The 19,094-nt window shown below is 38.7% G+C and overlaps 1 protein-coding gene across 5 annotated transcripts in view; it reads left to right on the top strand.

Annotated features, from left to right (window-relative positions):
• The window catches only part of RABGAP1L (RAB GTPase activating protein 1 like), a 261,730-nt gene that overhangs the window by 178,196 nt on the left and 64,440 nt on the right, over positions 1-19,094 (top strand). For all 5 annotated transcript variants that reach the window (XM_087733874.1, XM_087733877.1, XM_087733876.1 and 2 more), the window contains one exon: positions 17,673-17,801. In XM_087733874.1, coding sequence (XP_087590000.1) covers positions 17,673-17,801 — 129 coding nt within the window. The remainder of the gene's footprint in view (positions 1-17,672; positions 17,802-19,094) is intronic.

The raw sequence follows: 19,094 nt of genomic DNA, 5'->3' as shown, positions 1-19,094 counted from the left end.
AGAAGAAAGAAAACAAGTAGTACTTGCACTGAGCTGAAAATGGCTGGCAAGGTTTTCAGGAAAGGAGAACTTTGTTCAGTTTGGTTATGAGGGATGGTTTTGAGAGCGTGAGCATACACCCAGCAGTCTGTTTTCTTTATGTTTGCTGGTGCTGTTAGTGGGAATGGTTGAACTGGGGTTAGCAGCAGAACAACTGTTTAGAAAACGTGATAACGTTGGAAAGGACTAAAATCCTTAACTCATGGATGTCACACTGCAAATAAGGAGGTTTTTTGTGTTGAATAATTAGCTCAGTTTCTTTTAATAGAAAGTGCTCAGTCTTTTCATTTTATTTATATATTCCACAACATGCTGCTTATCCAATTGAGCATTTCTCTTTGGCTGTTCCAGAAGAGGAAAACTCAAGAAAGTATTTTGTCAGTCTTCTTATAACTATTTTCTAAGTTTAAGAGTTTTAAGAGTTGGTTTTCATTCTGCTTATAGCAGTTCTTTTATATATATATATATATATATATATATACTGTATCTGCCTGTTCTGGCAGTAATAGGCTCTAAATGGTAAGGGAGGTGTTATCCTGAGAAAGTATTTCTATATTGCAGCCAAAAACAAGTACAAAGAAAATACAGGTAAGTCAGATAAGATTCTGAGTCAGAAACACTCTCATAAGAGTACAGTTCCATAGTGGTACCAAGATGGAGCTGGTGATTATATACAATTGAATTAGCATATGATTTGCTTTCAGCAGGAATTGCTGTTCTGTTAGGGAAGAAAATTATTTTGTACTCTGAGAACTGAAGTAATTTTTTTCCTATTCAAATGTGTTCGTAATCTCTCCTAATCATTAGAAACAAAGTGGTTTAGTGCACTGGTCTTTTTAAGTTACAGAAACTGAATGTGTGTGCTGCAGAACAACCACTTTAAAAACTGTGTTTCTAAGGTCTTGTTTCTTTCTGATTCTGAAGTGAATGAAAAGAACTCCTAAGGATTTGTTCTTTGATAAAACAGAGCGATTATTCTCTTATCCACAACCTTTTGGATTATTTTTAATTTGGACGAGGGAATGATTTATCGGTGGAATATCTGAGTCTTTACTGTGTAAATGCCATTTTCCTTACTTCCTTATGAGGCATGTGCCTCACAATCCCTCATTAAATAGCAACAGAACAGAAGCTTTTTTCTCAAACTGCCTTTTACTCAATGCTGTTTCTCACTGTTACAACCAGCTGCTAGTATTCAAAGTGAATGCTTGTTAGTTTTGAAATGACAGTACTACTTCTGTGACCAATTACCCGAGACATCTTGATGCAGTAATCTTCAGAAAATAAACATGTATTTAAGACACGAGGGGAATCCTTTCCCTTTCCTTCTCCCACGTTCTGAGTATGATTGTAGTAATGAACAGCTAGAGGATTAAAACTCTTCAGCTATGGAGGCCATCATTCGTAATAGGGCATTAGTCTGATTTCTTATCAAAGGAAAAGCACAGTCTTTTTTTTCTGTAGCATCCAAATGTTACGCTTTCTAATGCATGTCAGTGCCTTTCATGTATTCCATGGTATGCTCATCTGTCAGCTGGTGGCAGTATTTTACAGTTTGACCGTGATCATTTAGTTACGTCATGTAGAGACTGCACCTGAATTAACGTTTAGTAAGCTGAGCTGATAGAAAATCAAATCCCTCTCCTTTCATTTTCTGAGCATCAGAAAATATAGTGAAGCACTGGGGTGTGAAAAGAACGCCAGTGTTGAAAAAGACAGCGTTAAAAATTGTGGTTTAGAACAACTCAACAAACAACATTTATATTTTCATTTCATAAACTAGTAACAGCAGCAATATTGCTGGTGGAAGGCCATTTCCCTTATTCCGGTTTAAATTTATTACTGACCATTTTATACCCTTCTACTCTTATATCAGCATTGTTCTTTATCTTAAATAGTGCCCTTCCAGCGACACTCACACTAATGTTTATCACCTTGAAGTATTTATAGATACCATTCATATTGTTTACTAAATAAACCAATATTCTTAGTGTTGTTGAACTCCAGAGCATCTTAGTAGTTCTCTTCTGCATCTCCTCAATTCTGTATTAATCTTTTGAGAGGTGATGATGACTGGATCTTTAAGAGAGGTGACACTATGTTTTCTGTATTAGTGTTGTATTTCCTTATTTCTAAAAATACTACTTTATCTGATAGCTATGAGGATTGTATTGTTCTCTTATGTTTGTATGGAATAGTATTCATGACTAACCAGGGAGTTCCACAAATACTGTTTCACCACCTTAGATGTGGATTTGTGTAAGAGCACAAATTTTGAATAAAATTATGCTGTATTTCTGTATACATTTACATTTCACATCTTAATGAACATATAGTGAATTGTAGCTTTTCTTTTTTTCACTTTCAAGACATTGTTTTCTTTGGATAGACATCTGACCTAACCTGTCCCGGATTTTGTCCATCATTTATCTCCTGAATTACCACTTGCACCAACCCAGAACTTCAAAATCAGATCTGAAATTTTGTTCTGTGTTAAAGGCATAGCTCAAAAATTTATGCTCATGAGAAGTGGACGTACCCAAAGACAAGTCAGAGCAGTCATCCATTCTTGTGCACCTTAGATCCTGCTGTTCATGAGTAAATTATACCTATTCCTTCAGGGAGCTGTGTGGCTTGCAGTGTAAACCAAAGCGGCCAGTGTGACATCCCTTGAGATTGTGCCTCCCTTTTTCACCTGCTCCTGAAATTATCACTTGCCACTATCTAGCCTGGGGCATTAGTGTTTAAAAAGTAGTGTAGCCTTTTAAGGAGACAAACAGGGAAAAAGCCAAAGGGTTCAAGTCATAACAGCAAGTAATGAAATAAGTTTTATCAGTCAGATAACAAGCAACATAAGAGGAATAGTTCAGTTGAACAACCAAATTCTTCCATATCTTATTGAAATAAGATACTGATATTTTGTATAATCTTACTAGCTAAACATCTGAGGATGTCAATGAAGACTGGACAGGTGCTTATTTTAGGTAAAACTTGCATATTGTCAATGCAGATAATCAAAAAAAGTGAATTGTCTTTCAGTCAGGGATGAAATTGTGATAATTATTGTAACTTTTTGAGAGATATCACATGAAAAGCACACTGAGTAGGCAACAGAGCTTATGCCATGTCTCCAAGAGATAAAACAGCTATTTCATTCTCTCTCTGCATACCATCACTCTTACTTTCCATTTTCAGTGACTTGAGGAGCCTGAACTGATCTTGAAATTAGCACTGCTTTAAGCTGGAGGTTGGATGAAGTGACATAAGAGGGTTCCCTTCCAACCTAAACTGGTTTTGATTCTAGGTGATCTAGTTTAGCCTACTCTGTAAGTGCACTAAATCCTCAAAAGGCTCTTTTCAAGATAAAAAAGAAGTGTCCACATTAAAATCTTAAGACAAAATAGATGTTGCCCTTTATACCAATTTTTTTATAGCTTCTGTATGTAGCTTATCCCAGGATCAGCCCTGAAGCTTCTGGTACAGAAGTGGATCCTAACTTTTTGGTGCTAGAGATCAGGACCGACTGTTCTCTTTCCAAGGTGTTCTCCATTAGGCAGAGGACAAGAAGTTCACTTTTTAGGAAGCTCTCAGATCTCTGCTTTTGTATTTCTAGTTCCTAAATTGAGGAGTTCCTTAAACTGTAGGCTTTACTGAGCTGAAGAACTCCTGCCACCCCCAACCCACTCCCCCTACCACAAAAAACAGTACTTGGTGACTTGTTGGAGATTATATCTTTAGAAAGAGAAATCCGTACCTGAAAATGTCCAGAATCAATCGACTTCCAGACTACTGATTTTCTTGCCCCAATATAACCAGTTTTCTATTTTCAAATGTCCACCTTTATTTGCATGCTAAAAATCCGCCCCGTCCTGACTAGTTACTTTCTTAGCCCATTTGATCTCCTCCTCACACCTTAAATCAGTTCAATTTCTATTAGCTGAATGTTCACCATAAATTTTTAATTTTGAGGGAGAAGAAGTGTTCTCTTTTTAAAGGAATAGAAGACTGAAAGCAGAGAAAGCATGAATTCGTTGGACTGCATTTCTTTAGCAGCACTGAACCCTGATTTAGATATTAATGGCACTTCAGCATTATACCGTCTGTTTATAATTTCTAGATATTGGAAACTGGAGATGGTGTTTTCAGGACTACATATAGTTCTGATACATATATGTATTAATTATTTTTTTTTTCAGTATCCTGTATATGACTCATGTACCTAGAAAATCTTGTGATTCTGGGGGAAATTTTTTTCTTAAGTATGTAACTGAAGTAAATAAAAACATGAAAATAGTCATTCCAGATCAGACTTGTAGGCTTATCTACCCCAGTATCTTGCTGCCAACAGTGGATACACAGGAAGGACTGTAAGAACAGGGCAATAATACTCCTTTTTTCTCTGGCAATTTGTGTCTTGGGGACTCTCTGAGAAAGAAGTAGTTTCATGTTTAATAACTCCGTATGGATTGTTATTCCATGGGTTTGTCTGGTGACTTTTTGAACACATGCAACTAGTAGCCATAGAGATTTTCTCAGCTTAATTATGGATTGTATGAAGATGTGCTTCGTTTTGTTTGCTTTGAACCTGTCACCTATGAGTTTCATGTGAGGTTTCTGGTTCCTGTGTTGGAAGGCATTTTGGACAGTTGGTACCTCTTCACTTTCTCCACAGCACTCATGATGGCATTCTCTATTTAGATCGCTATTCCTTTCCTATTATTTTCTACCATTTGACTTATTTGGTTGACCTCTGCTGTGCACTGAGCTGATATTTTCATAGAACTGTCCACAGTGACTCCAAGATTCATTCCTGAGTAGCAATTGTCAGCTCAGAGTCTTATCATTTATATGTAAAATTGATACTGTTCTCCATATGCATCAATTTACATTTATATACATTGACTTGCATTTCCTGTATTATTGCCTAGTCATTCAGTCTCTTACGGTCCTTCTGCAATTCTTTACTGTAAGCCCCTGTCTTTAAAACCCTAAATAATTTAGTAGCATTTGCAAACACAGTCACCTCATGTTTCACCCTCTTTTCCAAGCTATTTAAGAATAGTCCAACCAGCACGGACCCCCACACAGATTGCTGATGGAATCTACTATGAAAATTAATTGTTTTGTGTTCTTCCTAATAATGATAAAGATGTAAACTTCACTAAACCCAGATTCACAGTTGTGATTAGATGTGAAGAACAGAAAGGACAAAGTAATTTCTGATAAGGTAAGAGGTGAAGCTCTTATTGTGAGCATGATGTAATTTGTATGGATTGTCAGAGTTGTTCTAGTGCAGAATTTGTCTTATCCTTTTATAGGAATAAACTTGAAAGAGGACTTTCTTCTTTGTTCTTCCAGTTTTAGGTTCTATTTACCTTTTCAAAGTCAGTAATCTTTGCCACTAAAATGTTAAAGGCAATCCAGTTCCTTTTTTTTTTTCTTTAACAGTTGACATAGAAAAGAGAGATGCTATCATACATTGGCATTGATCAATTAGCAATTCATATAGCAATTATGAAAATGTTTAGTTTATCTCAGCACTGACCTTTCAGTACTCTGCCCCATTATCGTAAAAATTTTATATTCTTGTCAACCCAAAGCGCAGGATAGGAGGCAAGACTAGCGGTGCTTTTGCAGGAAGGACTGGGGCAGAGGGAGGGAAGAGGCTGGGCTGCTCGCACAGGGAGAATGTGGGCAGGCAGAGGAAGCAGAGAGGGAGAAAGAAATCTATAGTGCAAGGCGGGCAGGCTGCCAGTTTTTACAGCAAGTTGTCATGCCTTGTTAAACATGCAAGTGAGAACACTGTTATCTGGGAACTAAACCAGTATGAACACCTAAAACTAGCACATTTGTGTTCAGGCTTTGCGCACTCTTGGCAAAATATTAAAGATATAAGCTGCAATAGTCATAATGGCGCATACTTTTTTCCCCATAGAAAACAGTACAAGAAGCACAAAGCTTCCACTTTGACCGTCATAAAATGATAAATAGAAACCCATCATTTTTCTTGGAATCCCATGAGCCTTTCCCAAATATTTTCTCAGTTCTTACATACATACGTATACACATATATATATATATTTATGTCCTATAGTGTACCTTATGTTCTTGTAATTTGGTATATTTTAAAGCACAGATATTTCTAAAAGACTCCCCATCAAGATCCTTGGTGTCTTGCTACAGAATTCAGAAAACAGATAATTTCAAGTCATATTCTGTATGGTTTTATTTGCTTAGAGAATATTTTGCCATTAGCCACTTCTTCTGAGCTCAGTGGACCTCAGCAGTGTACGTCTGAGCAGATCTTAACTGCATCAGTACCACGTGAGCAAACAGACATTTCATGAATTGGAAGGCCAGAAACAGAATTTAACTGTACTTAAAGACCAGATAGTCTCTGACATGGATATCAAAGCATGAGTAATATGTGTTTACTCTATGACATTCTACTTGGTGTGCAAGTTACTGCCTTTTGGGCCATTTTTAGTTTTTAAGTTGATTTCAGTCAGGCCCTTCTGAAGAATGCAGGACAGTAATCTAATGGCATGGATAAGAGTAATGAAGTCTATATGAAGGAAAAATCGCAATTCCTGGTCAGACACGGATAAAAAGAAGATGTAGTGTTCAATGAGGATGTAGAAGTATTTAAGAATGGTAGGGAGTGTAAAAAGTCTCAAGCTGGAAGTCTGAATGCCGGTTCGCTGTTACGCTGTGTGAAAGGAGTTCCTGAAAAACAGAGCATTGGATTTCAGCTGATAATTAAGGGGTTTTTGTCAAGCCTTGGAACTTTTTGGATTTGAGAGACCTCTTTTTAAACAAGAAATCTAGGTCTGATGTGAAAATCGTAATGATGGTAGTAGACCACGTCTCTTGGGAAGCTAATCCTGTAGTTAATTTTTCTCATTCCTAAAAATTTGCACCTTATTTCTAACCTGAATTCATCTGGTTTTAGCCTCTAACTATGGGATCCTATTATAACTTTCTAGAATTAAAGACTTTATTCAATAATCACTTCATTCCATTTTTCAGAAGCTCAGGCCTTACCCAAAATGAACCAAACCTGAATTTCTATAAGGATGAGAGTTAGCTATCAGCTTATTAAAGTCTGACTTATGCAAGAAATAATTTAAGGCTCTTTACATAGACAGTGCTCTGAATTATCTGTCCTCTTGCCTGTTTTGCCCACAAGTCACCAATGACTCTGCCCGTTCATCTCTGTGCTTCTAGTCGGTTCTGTAACTTGCTTCCCAATACATACAGTATAATGCTCTCCTTTCTTCCTTTTCAGTGTTTTGAGCAATGTTGTCATTCGCAGGTGGAAGATAGGACCTAGTGTTTCTAGACTGTCACGTTTACCAGCGTGTGTTTAAATTAGATGTAAACACTTTTAAAATTCAGAAAAAAAATGAAGAGCTACTTCCTTTCCTTTAAACCCTGTCACCCTACAAATATGCAGTCTGGTAAGCTGAAAATTTAACCTGTGATAGATAACTGATCGGTATTGTGGTGTTTACCTATACACTTAATAACAAACTAGATAATGAACCAGGATCTCTGGAACTGCATGCTGAGGGAGCTTGGACAGTATAGGAGAGTTCCCATCACAGTCTTCACTATAATCTTAAACTGGAATGAAATGTGTGTTAATTATGGTTTCTTTTTTCTTAAGAGAGTTGTGCATAGCTTCTCTTGAAAAGGACCTCAGTAAATACCCCTAATCTCAACCTAGACAGAATTGCTGTAGCCTCCGTCTCTTCAGAATCCTGCTCTGTGGACTAGTCCATATGGAAGATTTTCATCTGCAAAATAGCGTTTCACAACCCGAGATACTTAAATCAGCTTTCAGAAGACCACCTGTATTAAACACCTTATTCAGTATTGCACAAAATTTGCAGGTGCTTTAGTTGACTTAAATCTGATATCACCAGAGGTTAAATCGTTGAGGCCTCATTGTCATCATCTGTCATCTTTGACCTATGACTTCTGCTGGTTCTGCTTTAACCATCTTCCCACCTGCTTCATGTGTCACCATGAGCCAAGGTGACCTGTGTGGGTGGGGCTATTTTTGGTAATAATGTCCTTTTTAAAAAAAAAATTATCATCCAAGAAAATTTAGTGGTATTTGAAAGGAGTCCAGTATGGGTGGTGTATCAGGCTGAAGGCAATTAATTTATTTTTCTAATTTTCTCTGCTTTTTGTGATACTTATCTAGGCTTGTTCATGGTAAATTAAAATTATTCTCATATTTTAACTACTCATAAACTACTCATTAACTACTCAAATTCAGCGACCCCATGCTACAGATTTTTACTTGGCATAAGTATTTTAACTAAATACTTACAGTGTTTTTTCTTGACATGTTAGACAAATGATGTGTAGAGCTTAAATATGCATTTGCAGAAGTGTCTGCAATTAATGTGTTCTAGATCCATAGAGCTCCTCACAATATTTTAAGTTACCGCCTTTCTGTATGTTAGATATGTATGGAATATTACTGTCTGCTCCAATTGGAAATGTGTATTGTTCTGTTACATAGCCCATTTTATAATGAGGCAATTCAAAAATGAAGCAGCGTAAAAACATGCTTTCTAAAACACAGACCTATGAAATGAAATAATACCTGCTCGGCTGCCTTTACCCAGATGGCAGAGGCACCTGGCCTGTTCCCTGCATAAGAGTGATGCGAGGCAATTTAAGGTGTGACGTCATAGCATTTTCCTTACAAATGTGCAGTTAATTTCTAGAATCAATTCCAATGCATGTGCTGACATCATTGCCTCCCTGCCCGTCGTCTCCAGATTTAGAAATGCCTCCTGAGAACACAGTGCTGGAAATTATCATTATTTAAATTATTTAATTCAATCCTGCACAAGCTGTGCAAAGATGGGCTACGGCTTCTCAGCCTCTCGCAAGCTGCCTGCTGCTCTCTCCTCTCCAGCAGTCCATCACCATGTCCTTTCCCCTCTTCCATTCATCACCCAGAAGGGATGAGCGTCTCCTGCCCTGCCTGCCCGTCTCCGGGTTGCACTGAGTCTGTATATGCATTATTCAGAAGCAGATCGAATACAAGTCATTATATCGGCTGGCAGGCCAGTTTCTTCCTAACCATCGAATGTTAGAGGATGCAGTTCAGATACCGTAAGCCTGGGATTCGACAGCAAAAACCCTCGCGGCTGAATTGATTTAAGGTGGACGGGGAGGGGGAGCTCAGCTGTCCAGCCGCTCACTATTGGCTTCTTATTACGGCATTCTCCCCTGAGACGCTCCCTGCATGCTCATTCACCCCCTCCTTCTCCTCCCAGCCCCCTCCTTGCCTACCCCTTCATTACGGATTCACAGCGAGAGGCAGCAGCGGCAGCCGCCACGCTTGTCACGAATCAGAGATTGCAATGAGCTCATCCTTTTCTCTTTGCAGCTTCAGAACTGCCCTGGCTCTATTGCTCTTATTGCTGCTGCTGTCTGCTGGCACACACATGCACAGACACTGAGCCCTGAAAGCTCTCCATTGCTTTTCTCCCATCCGATCTTTCCTGCACTCATTTTCTGCCATTTTCCTGCTTTTTAGGTACATTTTTAGATCCATGTTTTCTCTGGTTTGTTTTTCAAATCTACTTTGGACTCTGGCTGAGCCAGCACGGTGGATCATATTTTTCCTTGATTCTTAGCAAAGATGGTTTTCTGTTTCTGAGAGACTGACAGGCGTTGCTGTAGGCGGCCATCCGAGCCCGTTTCAAAGATCTGAGGCTGGCTCTCCTAATCTTGCACTTTTTGAAATTACGGTTCAAAGCCTGTTCTTCTCACTCTGGATACTTACTACTTACTGCTCATGGAAGAAGGGGTACCTTGCAAAACCCCAGCTGCCAAGCTCACACCGCCTGTCAAAAAGTCCCAGGACATGCATGACGAGAGAAGCAAGCTGGTGAATGAGTATGCATGTCGGGTGCTGGAACTTCTGGGAATGGGGCATCGCCTATTTGTGCCTCGGCTGCTTGCGGTGAGATCACATTTTCTTGAAATTAATTCATTGTGAATTTCCCACCTTCCCTCCCAAACCTGCTTCCCCCCCCAGGACTCTTGACACTGAATGGAGGCATAAGAGGTCTCTTATTTTTTCCTCTTGGCTTCTCATAATGCATCTCCTAAGCACTGAGTCTTTCTTTTTCACGTTAGCTCGGGAGGGCTGGGTGCTAGTCCTGCTCATGGGGATCGGTGCCACTCCTTAACTAGCTTGAAGGGTTCACAACCAGGGCTGTGTTGTAAAAGAAATCTTTCCTAAAGCCATGAATGCTTTTGTTCTCAGTCCTGTAATGATTCCAAATAAGCAGCATGACCTGTCTGCTTCTAGATACTGATGGAAAGTGCATTAATGCTCAGCATTTCACATTTTATACTTGTGACATCAAAGGTTAGTTTTAAGCATTCACAGAAATTCAAGCTATATTTTTGGTTTTCTACTGTTTCTCTGTTTGGTTTTGAAAAGGCAGTTGACGCTATGTAAAAAAGCTTAAAATACATGTGTAGAATTATCTGGGAAATAAATTGTTAAAGGTGGTTTTATCCATCATAGTAAATGACATCTGTATGTGAAATGGCCTGAAATTGGTGTGGCATGTTAGAGTACAGAGAAGTACGCTTTTATCATTTCTAGTGCTGTACAAAGCAGACTCAAAACCACAAAATAGTGGTGAATCCAGAAGTCAGTACCTAGTCCTAGCCGGGTCTGCTCTGCGGTACCGTAACTAAACCTAACTGCAGCTCAGAGGTACAATTGGTTGATGGCCTTGTGCACCAGAATGTCATTTTTATGTGATGCATGCGAAGACAGTTCTTTACTGATCCCATCCCATTTTCTAGTGGGATGGTGCCTTTCCTTTATCTCCATACCCTGTGCAGTCCTATACTGTAGTTACATATAGTGACCTGTCTTGCATTTGCCTTGTGCTACTGAAACCTGTCTCCGTGTTCTGCAGTACACTCACGTAAGTGAATGTGCTCTGCGTATTACAGAATGTTCAGTGTAAAAAAAAAAAAGGTGGGTGGTTGAACCAGTGTGTACCTGCGCTGCGAGACGTTAGAGAAAAATAAAAAAATTCACAAACTCTCTGATTGCTAGTAAAGTGCAGATGAATTTGGATACCTACAGTCACTTGTAGAATTGAGTATAGTGGCTAATAACGCATGGTTGAATCTGTTGTATGTGTAAGCGTTATTCCAGGTTACTTCCAAGTGTACCTAAACACTCATCCATCCCATCCTGCTGATGGTCTCTTGGGCAAGGACTGCCAAATCATTCTGAATTGTTTTGTGACGAGCTCTAAGGAAAGCAGAGACAAAACGACTAAGCTCTTTTTCACTTGACTTAATCAGGCTTTGTATCTGGCCCTCCAGATGGAGAATACCAGGAAATTTAGCATACTTCATCACCCATGCAGCTTAGCTTTGCTGAATGACATAATATTGTTTATTAAAAAAGAAAAAAAGGAGGGGGGGAGGCAAAACAATATAAATAATGCTTGTGTTATTAGAGAGTCTTGACTTGTGGAGTCAATGTGATTCCCTGTCAGGTTTTATTAGCTAATATACCTCTTCTGACATATATCCCTTTTGACATATACCCCTTCCATAGAGGAGGAGAGACTGTGATTCTGGTAATTTTTTAAAAATGAGAAAATGAGAAATCTCTGAGAACCAGGAATTTGTACTTTAATTGGAACTGAAGATACTTCAGAACCTCAGTGTTTCATAAAATTAAGAACTAGATTCTTTTTTACGTGCATAAGCTTCTCCCTTTGCTGTGATTTTGGGAATAAATGCCTAGGATGGGCAGAACACATGCCATTGTAGTGTTATATGAGAAATATAATCTATAACCTTTATGCCAGCCTTACAAAAATTCAGATCACCTACTCACTGCATCAGCTAACTGCGATGACGGGCAAATGAAACAGCACTAATTCTGTGTGCGTTTATCCCCTTTGGGATGGCTATGGGTGGATGAAGCTAGTAAATTTTGTGTTTGTGCTTATCCACATTCATCAGTATTTTATGTGGCAGAATTAACACTGCCTTTGTAAGTCTGGAGCTACATACAAATGCAGTGGTGAAATTTTGAGCAGAGGGATACTACCGGGTGTACACAAGATAATTGCCGTATTTATGGATGCCAACTCATTGCGCACAAAACGAAAGCTATTTTTTTTCCATAATGCTTTTGTACCAAACAGTGTTTTACAGGAAGCACAGATTTTATTGAGGAAAAAATGTGTTTGACAGTATAGCTTTCACAGTAAAGAAATGGACATAAGCGGTGCCGGTGAAAGGAGTCTTTTGGTGTATTGTGCTAGAAGTACCTGCCAGTGTAACTGTAGCAGTGTAGCTTTACCCATCAAACTTTCCCAGGCCTGGATCCCAAGTTTATCCACCCTTGTGCTCCTTGGCAGCACAGAAGGTCAACTTTGTCCTCCTGGAGTCATTGAACAGGTGTCAGATCTGTGGCTCGTGTTTAAGGACAGCACAGTGCACAGTCGTGCAGCATGCAGCATTGCGGTCTTGTTGCTACCAGTGGAAGGGGAACTATCAAGTTAGAAAAAATAGCTCACATACCTTGATTTTACATTGCGTGTCTTCTTAAAAGAACTTAAAACCATGTCTGTGTGTGTTATAGATTAAATATTATGTTCTGAAAAATTAGTGTGAGGATACTTGTAAACATTTTGAATTTACCAGTGCAAACTAAATAGTGGAGTAGAGTATGGCCAGTTCTTTTCAGCCTTTAACTTGGTCTTGTTCCTGACATATGCTCATTACAGTGTAAAAAATGCAGTTTATGCTCACTGGCATTCTATAGAAATTCTAAATATATGTACTGTATACATGGAATTCTATAGAAATTTGTCATTTTTATCTGTTTGTATGAAAGAGGAAGAATTAAATTAAGGAAGTGTAGCGTGGTTGATCCAAAATTTCTTCTGCTGTATTAGTTCCCAGGTGGGAATAGGAGTTGTAGTTGATATAGTCAGTAATAAATGAGACTGCAGAATAATTGAAGACAGAGAAATTAAATTAAAGAAAAAAGCCAAGGCTTTGTCCTTTATCTTAATCACATTTCCCTAAATATTTTGGGGACAGTAGTAGTAATGTTATTTATGTGGAAAAAAAAATATTCACAATGAACATCCTTTAAGTCTCTCAAATTCTGTTATGTTTTTTGAACAGTTGCAGTTTTCCAGAACTTTACCTTTAGATTTGAAACCTTCCCAAGTACTTTTGGGAAGGAGCTTTCCCTTAGTTTCATCTAATCCATATAAGACAATTTTATGAATATATTGAAATACTTAAGCAATGTGGGAAGGACATTCAATGGCATATTTAGTCAAACCCTAAAACGCAAGCCGAGACTTTTGGTCATAGTTCTCAGTTTCCTCTTTTGCCTGGTTGTAAAAATATATTTTAACCAAAAATAGGATTATTTGAAAATTACATCTAGAATAATAAAAAATGCCCTGAGGTCCCTGACTACACAAAACTGCAATGCATCTGCCAAACTTTAATTATTGGCTCATTAAACTTACAGATGCTTTAGTGAAATAAGTTGTTGATGAGTTCCCAAGATGAGTGACGCAAACCAATGAATTTACGAATCTCTGCCTGTCAGACAGCTGCCAAAAGGTTCCTGAGATGTCTTTATGATTTATTGATTAAAATCACAAAATGTCAAGAAGTGTGAATCTTAGGATGCCAACATTGCTATTTAAAAAAATTTTTATACTCTGTCTTTATGTTGCTTCCTAACCTGAAGAGATTAGTTTGCAGAAAACACACAAAGTACGCAACTCGGTTAATGTCGCTCTCAAATTGTTACTTTGACTTCTTGTGATTTTAATAGTGAAACTAATTTATTGATCAATAGATTATTTTAATGAAATTTAAATATTCAGCAAAGTAGAAAGAGGTGAACGGTGTAGGCTCTACCACTCATTTTATCGAATTATACAATGTGATGGTTTATAATTTTTCATAACTATGATCTTAGCAAACTGTCACATAAGTTTTTATTTCCATGATTCACCATTATTCTTATGGCATTTTCATTGACTAAAGATTTTTCAGGGTTGAGACCTCAAAATTCTCAATAGTTACAATTTTATGAAAGTAATTTGTTCGGGGGCTTTTAAAATATTATAACAACAGTGATTCAAGCAGAAGCCTAAGAGAATTAAATCTGACTTTAAATGTTTTACATGTAATTGCTGTTTTTCTGACATATTTGCCTCTGTCTTTTTTTGTATTTATTTTTAAATGAAGTGCTATGGACATAACTGGTAGGTGCATCTGCTTCTCTAAAGTTTGGCAGGGTAATTTAATTGTTGATTATTACATTTTTTAGGGTTTTTTCTCCTCTGATTTCTAAAATAAATTCCAAAACGCTCAGTGCATTATGTTAATTTAAGAAAAATAAATTAAATACAAAATTAAAATAAAAATGTCTAGCCAGGACCTCTAGGAAGAATACTTGTTTAAAATTAGGGTAGCTCAGCTCCTAATAAAATGCTAAAACTTTGGCAAAAAGTGTGTTTGGGGTTTGTTTTGTGCTGGGAGCAACTGTCCAGAAGTCTTAATTGAAAACACCCTCCCACTCTGTTGGAAGCATGTACCAGTCAGCCTGTCTTGGAGACTACCCCGTCTTTCAGCACAGCAGTATCTGAGCACCTTCCGTGTAAAACCAAGAACAGCAGCAAAATGGGTTTTACAGGTTGGCTGGTGTCCCTTTGCACCTGGGGTCAGAGTTGTGTTCATGGCCGGGTTTCAGAGGAGGATGGGAAAGGCCGCCACAGCATGAGGAAGAGGAGGGGACTGGAAATGTAGAAAAGCTTGTCTCCAAAGAAGGCAAACTTGCAATGCGATAGGGAAATCTGTTTGAATTGTATACTGTTCACAGCTGTCAGCATCACTGAGAGGGAAGGAGAGAAATCACGTTCAAGTAAGCTGGTTATCAAACCTTTTACTGCTTTTTGATCAACATTACCCAGCTGAACTTTGCCCAGAAGCAGCTTGGTTGCCAGCGCGGGCTTTGGCAGCGATGCTGTGTGCTGCCTGTGTGACAGCCTGCTCCCACCAGGCTCTACAACTTGCAGGTAATCTTAAACAGAGCCCATCATGGATACAAAATGGTGATCTAGTCTCAAGTGTGGCAAAAGCCTATCTAACCTCCGTAAAACTCGTCCAGAAGAAATATGATGTTAGGAAGAGGAAACGGATGTGTTGTCCATAGCTGCATTCATGAGTGGGTCTGATTCATTAGATACCCAACTGCACCAGCTTTCTGTCAACACTACATCGGTCTTGTCTGATTGAGTCTCAGCCAAAGAGTCCTCCTGCCAAATTTTTTGTGGACAGAATCAGATGTGATAGTTTGTAAAGCTGAATGTTTCTCATCAGCATCCTGAAGGCAGCTTTTCTTGTGTCCCTGCAGTGATGACCCAGCAGCCTCCTTGGCTGTGAAGGAAGAGAGGATCAAATAGATCTTGAGAGAACTCTTGAAGATTTTGATGACAGAAAGTTGTCTGCCTTAAAAATGCTGCAGTCATGGGGAAATGGATCCGCTGAAGCTACTCCAGTTGTATTTGGAGTCTTCTCGCTATTTCCTTGTGATTAATGTAGCAAAAACTACTGTGGAGTGCCCGTTAGGGTATACAGTATAATAATCTCCAAAAATAGATAGGGTGATAGGCAAACATGCACAATCTAGACTTTGTCCTTATAGGCTCTTGATGGAGGAAATCAAAGGGCGTATTGCTATGCCCATTCCCCCAGTGAGACTGAGCACAGAGCAGTGATGGTTATCAGCGTTTGGGGGGCACACCTCTGATGTCAGCTCATGCTCTCCACTATCAAAGATACTGGATAACCATGAAAGTACCCCCTTAACTTCTGTTGCTGTTCCGAGTTTGGTGCATAATTTAAAATCCCTTCAAAAACCCTTCTCCCTTCCCCCCACCTAATAAAAGCTGGGGTAAATTGCTATTTTTGATAGACCCTCTCGGTAGGGTGCTGTAGCATTTTCGGCAGAAATGTGGAATATGTCAATCTAGGTTTGAGTATTACTGTTATGTGCTTCCAATATCTGCAATACCATATTCAAGTTCAGTTTGCTTTGGGAAACAATATTTTTGTACTTTTAAGAAGGGCTTTTACATAGTAGATTCAATTAATTTCATGTAAATGAACTAGTGATGCTAGTTTGTAGGGTGTGTAGGGAGGATTTGTAAATAAAAGTAAAATTTTTCTCTGCTTTGTAGTGAGAATTATTTTTATTTATTTAAAACGAATTTAACACCCAAGAGAAATGATGATATCATCAAGGCTCACCTCTTGCATGTCAAAGGCTGCACAGTTTCTCCCAGTTCTCCCTGTGTAGAGTCAGATCTGTTGTGTTTGGCTGAAGTGTGTTTCTGGAAAGACGTTGGCTGAAATTGGAGACAGCAAAGGATTTTGAGTGGATGACAATATAGTTAAGAATCAAACTCTGAAACTATGTGTATGTAATAGACCTACTGCGTATAACAAGGCAAAAAATTACAAAGGGTGTTACTCATGAGAAAGCGGAGGATGCACACATGAAAATGTTGGCTGTGGTGCTTGAGCAATTAATTCACCAATTAACCTTAACCAAGGGTACCTGTGCTGCTCCTGAGGTATTTGTAGTAATAATACTGCAGTACACAGCGCCGGTCTCCATGATACTAGTCTGTACGTTGACACGTTTTTGTTCACTCTTTCTGGGTTAAAGATCTTGAAATTCACATTTTTGAGATGACGTCCTAAATGTCTTGTCTGGACACACCATTTCTGTGAACCTTTTGAACTATCCCAAGGCTTGGTATTTCATATCTGTTAAATCTCTTGGTGTACTTCTTAGTATATCTGAAGATGAATACATTTGTCCCCGTGAATCATATCACTCCGTTAGTAGCAGAACTGGATTAATGTTGAATGTTTAACATTTTCTGACCTGTTAGGCTTGATACCACACTGAGAGTTACTGTGTTATGAGAGATATAGAAATAAGCATGTAAAACATTTTCTGGCACAGTGTTCTTTGAGAAATTGTGTCACAGACTTCTGCACATTGACTTGCTGATGCCTCTTATGAGTCATATGCATTTCTGCTTCTGCTGTTCATGTCTGCAACCATGTATATCTATATATACATTGTCTTTTTTAGGGCAGCATTATGAGAATCAGCAATGGTCTAATGCACAAGCTTTCTAGAAAACATTATAAATTCTCCTAGGTTTTTGTTGTTTGCTTGGTTGTTTTTTTTTCTCCTCACTGAGTGACATCTTGACAGGCTGAGCCAGAATCTCTTTCTTACCCTGCAGGTATAGAAGGATAAAATACATTAATGCGTTACAGTCCTCTGATTGTGCTGCTCTGCCTGGGATTTGTTGGATATGCTTTAGCCTCCTTTTTGTTTTATGAGGTAGGGGTTAGAGAGCTGATTTCAAGGAGGATGTTTTTGAGCTAATGTGAATATTGGTGGTTTGGAATACATTCAGTAAATGACAAATCCAGTAAAAGAGCATGACTCCATGTTCTCAGTGTTTACTGTAGTTCCTTGTGTTTAATTGCAGACCTCAAAAGAGGACCTTCTACAAGCTGATTTTGAAGGAGCTTTAAAATTCTTCAGGGTTCAGTTGCCCAAGAGGTACAGAGCTGAAGAGAACGCCAGAAGACTGATGGAACAAGCTTGCAACATTAAGGTAAGGATGGTCTTCATTTCTTCTCATTCACCCGGCGTTTTTACAGGAAAAGTAAGGCGCAAGGTTAAGAATGGCAGTAGCGTGTGGAAAGTAAAGTAATGAAATCCTTAGTTTATTACTTTTTATATATGCTTGTATATTTATACACACACACGCACGCACGCACACTTTTAATATTTAAAGAAAGTAAAGCTCTGAGCTTTTCTCTCTGCTTCGGTACAAGCTAATAATTGAAACAGAAGACTGATGCATGATCAAACAAGCTGAATTATCAGAACTCGCTGTTTCATTAGTTGATTTATAAACAGTGATTACACTAAACCAATTAATCGAATGTGTGATAATCATGCAATCAAAAATCAGATATTATTTGTTTTGCCCAAAAGCTATATATTTGCTGAGTGTTGCTGTATAATACTGTCCTGGTTTCAGCTGGGATAGAGTTAATTTTTTTCCTAGTAGCTGGTATAGTGCTGTGTTTCGGATTTAGGATGAGAATAATGTTGACAACACACTGATGTTTTAGTTGTTGCTGAGCTGTGCTTACACTAAGTCAAGGACTTTTCCGCTTCTTATACTGCCCTGCCAGTGAGGAGGCTGGGGGTGCCCAAGAAGCTGGGAGGGGGCACAGCCAGGACAGCTGACCCAAACTGGCCAAAGGGTTTTTTGTTTGTTTGTTTGTTTGTTTTTGTTTTTTTGGGTTTTTTTGTTCATGCTGAACAAAAACTGGGGGGAGTTGGCAGGGGGGGCGCTAACAGGAACTGGCTGAGCATCGGTCAGTGGGTGGTGGGCAACTGCATCGTGCATTGCTTGTTTTGTGTATTCTTTTATCATTATTATTATTTTCCCTTTCTTTTCTGTCCTATTAAATTGTCTTTATTTCAACCCACAAGTCCTACTTTTTTTCCGATTCTCTCCCCCATCCCACTGGGGGGGAGTGAGTGAACAGCTATCCAAGACCATGCTGTCAAAAGGTAGGCTTCTTTGAGCGTCTGGAGCACAAGTATTGGGCTTGTAATGAATGATGGCAAATTAGAGGAGCCTGACTGTAAGTTTTTGAGGATGGAAATCTTCTGTTAAAAATGTCCACAGAGGTTCATAAAGCTGTCATTTGAAAGGTCTGCTATTTTTGCTGTGATTTTTTTTGTTGGAATATGTATAGCTATGGATGGGCTTAACATTTGATCTTGAAAAAAACTGCTTTTATTATTTCTTGGAGTGGGAGCACTGATGGGAAATGTGTGTTTGCTGTGGCCTAAAATGGGCTGAGAACATCCCACCGGAAGGAATCCT

This window comes from Nipponia nippon, unplaced genomic scaffold, assembly GCF_047370975.1.
Source record: "Nipponia nippon isolate SJK-2023a ecotype South Korea unplaced genomic scaffold, ASM4737097v1 scaffold_5, whole genome shotgun sequence".
In the NCBI taxonomy this organism is placed as follows: Eukaryota; Metazoa; Chordata; class Aves; order Pelecaniformes; family Threskiornithidae; genus Nipponia; species Nipponia nippon.
The sequence above is the reverse complement of the archived record's forward strand: the minus strand, read 5'-3'. Positions and strand labels throughout refer to the sequence as shown.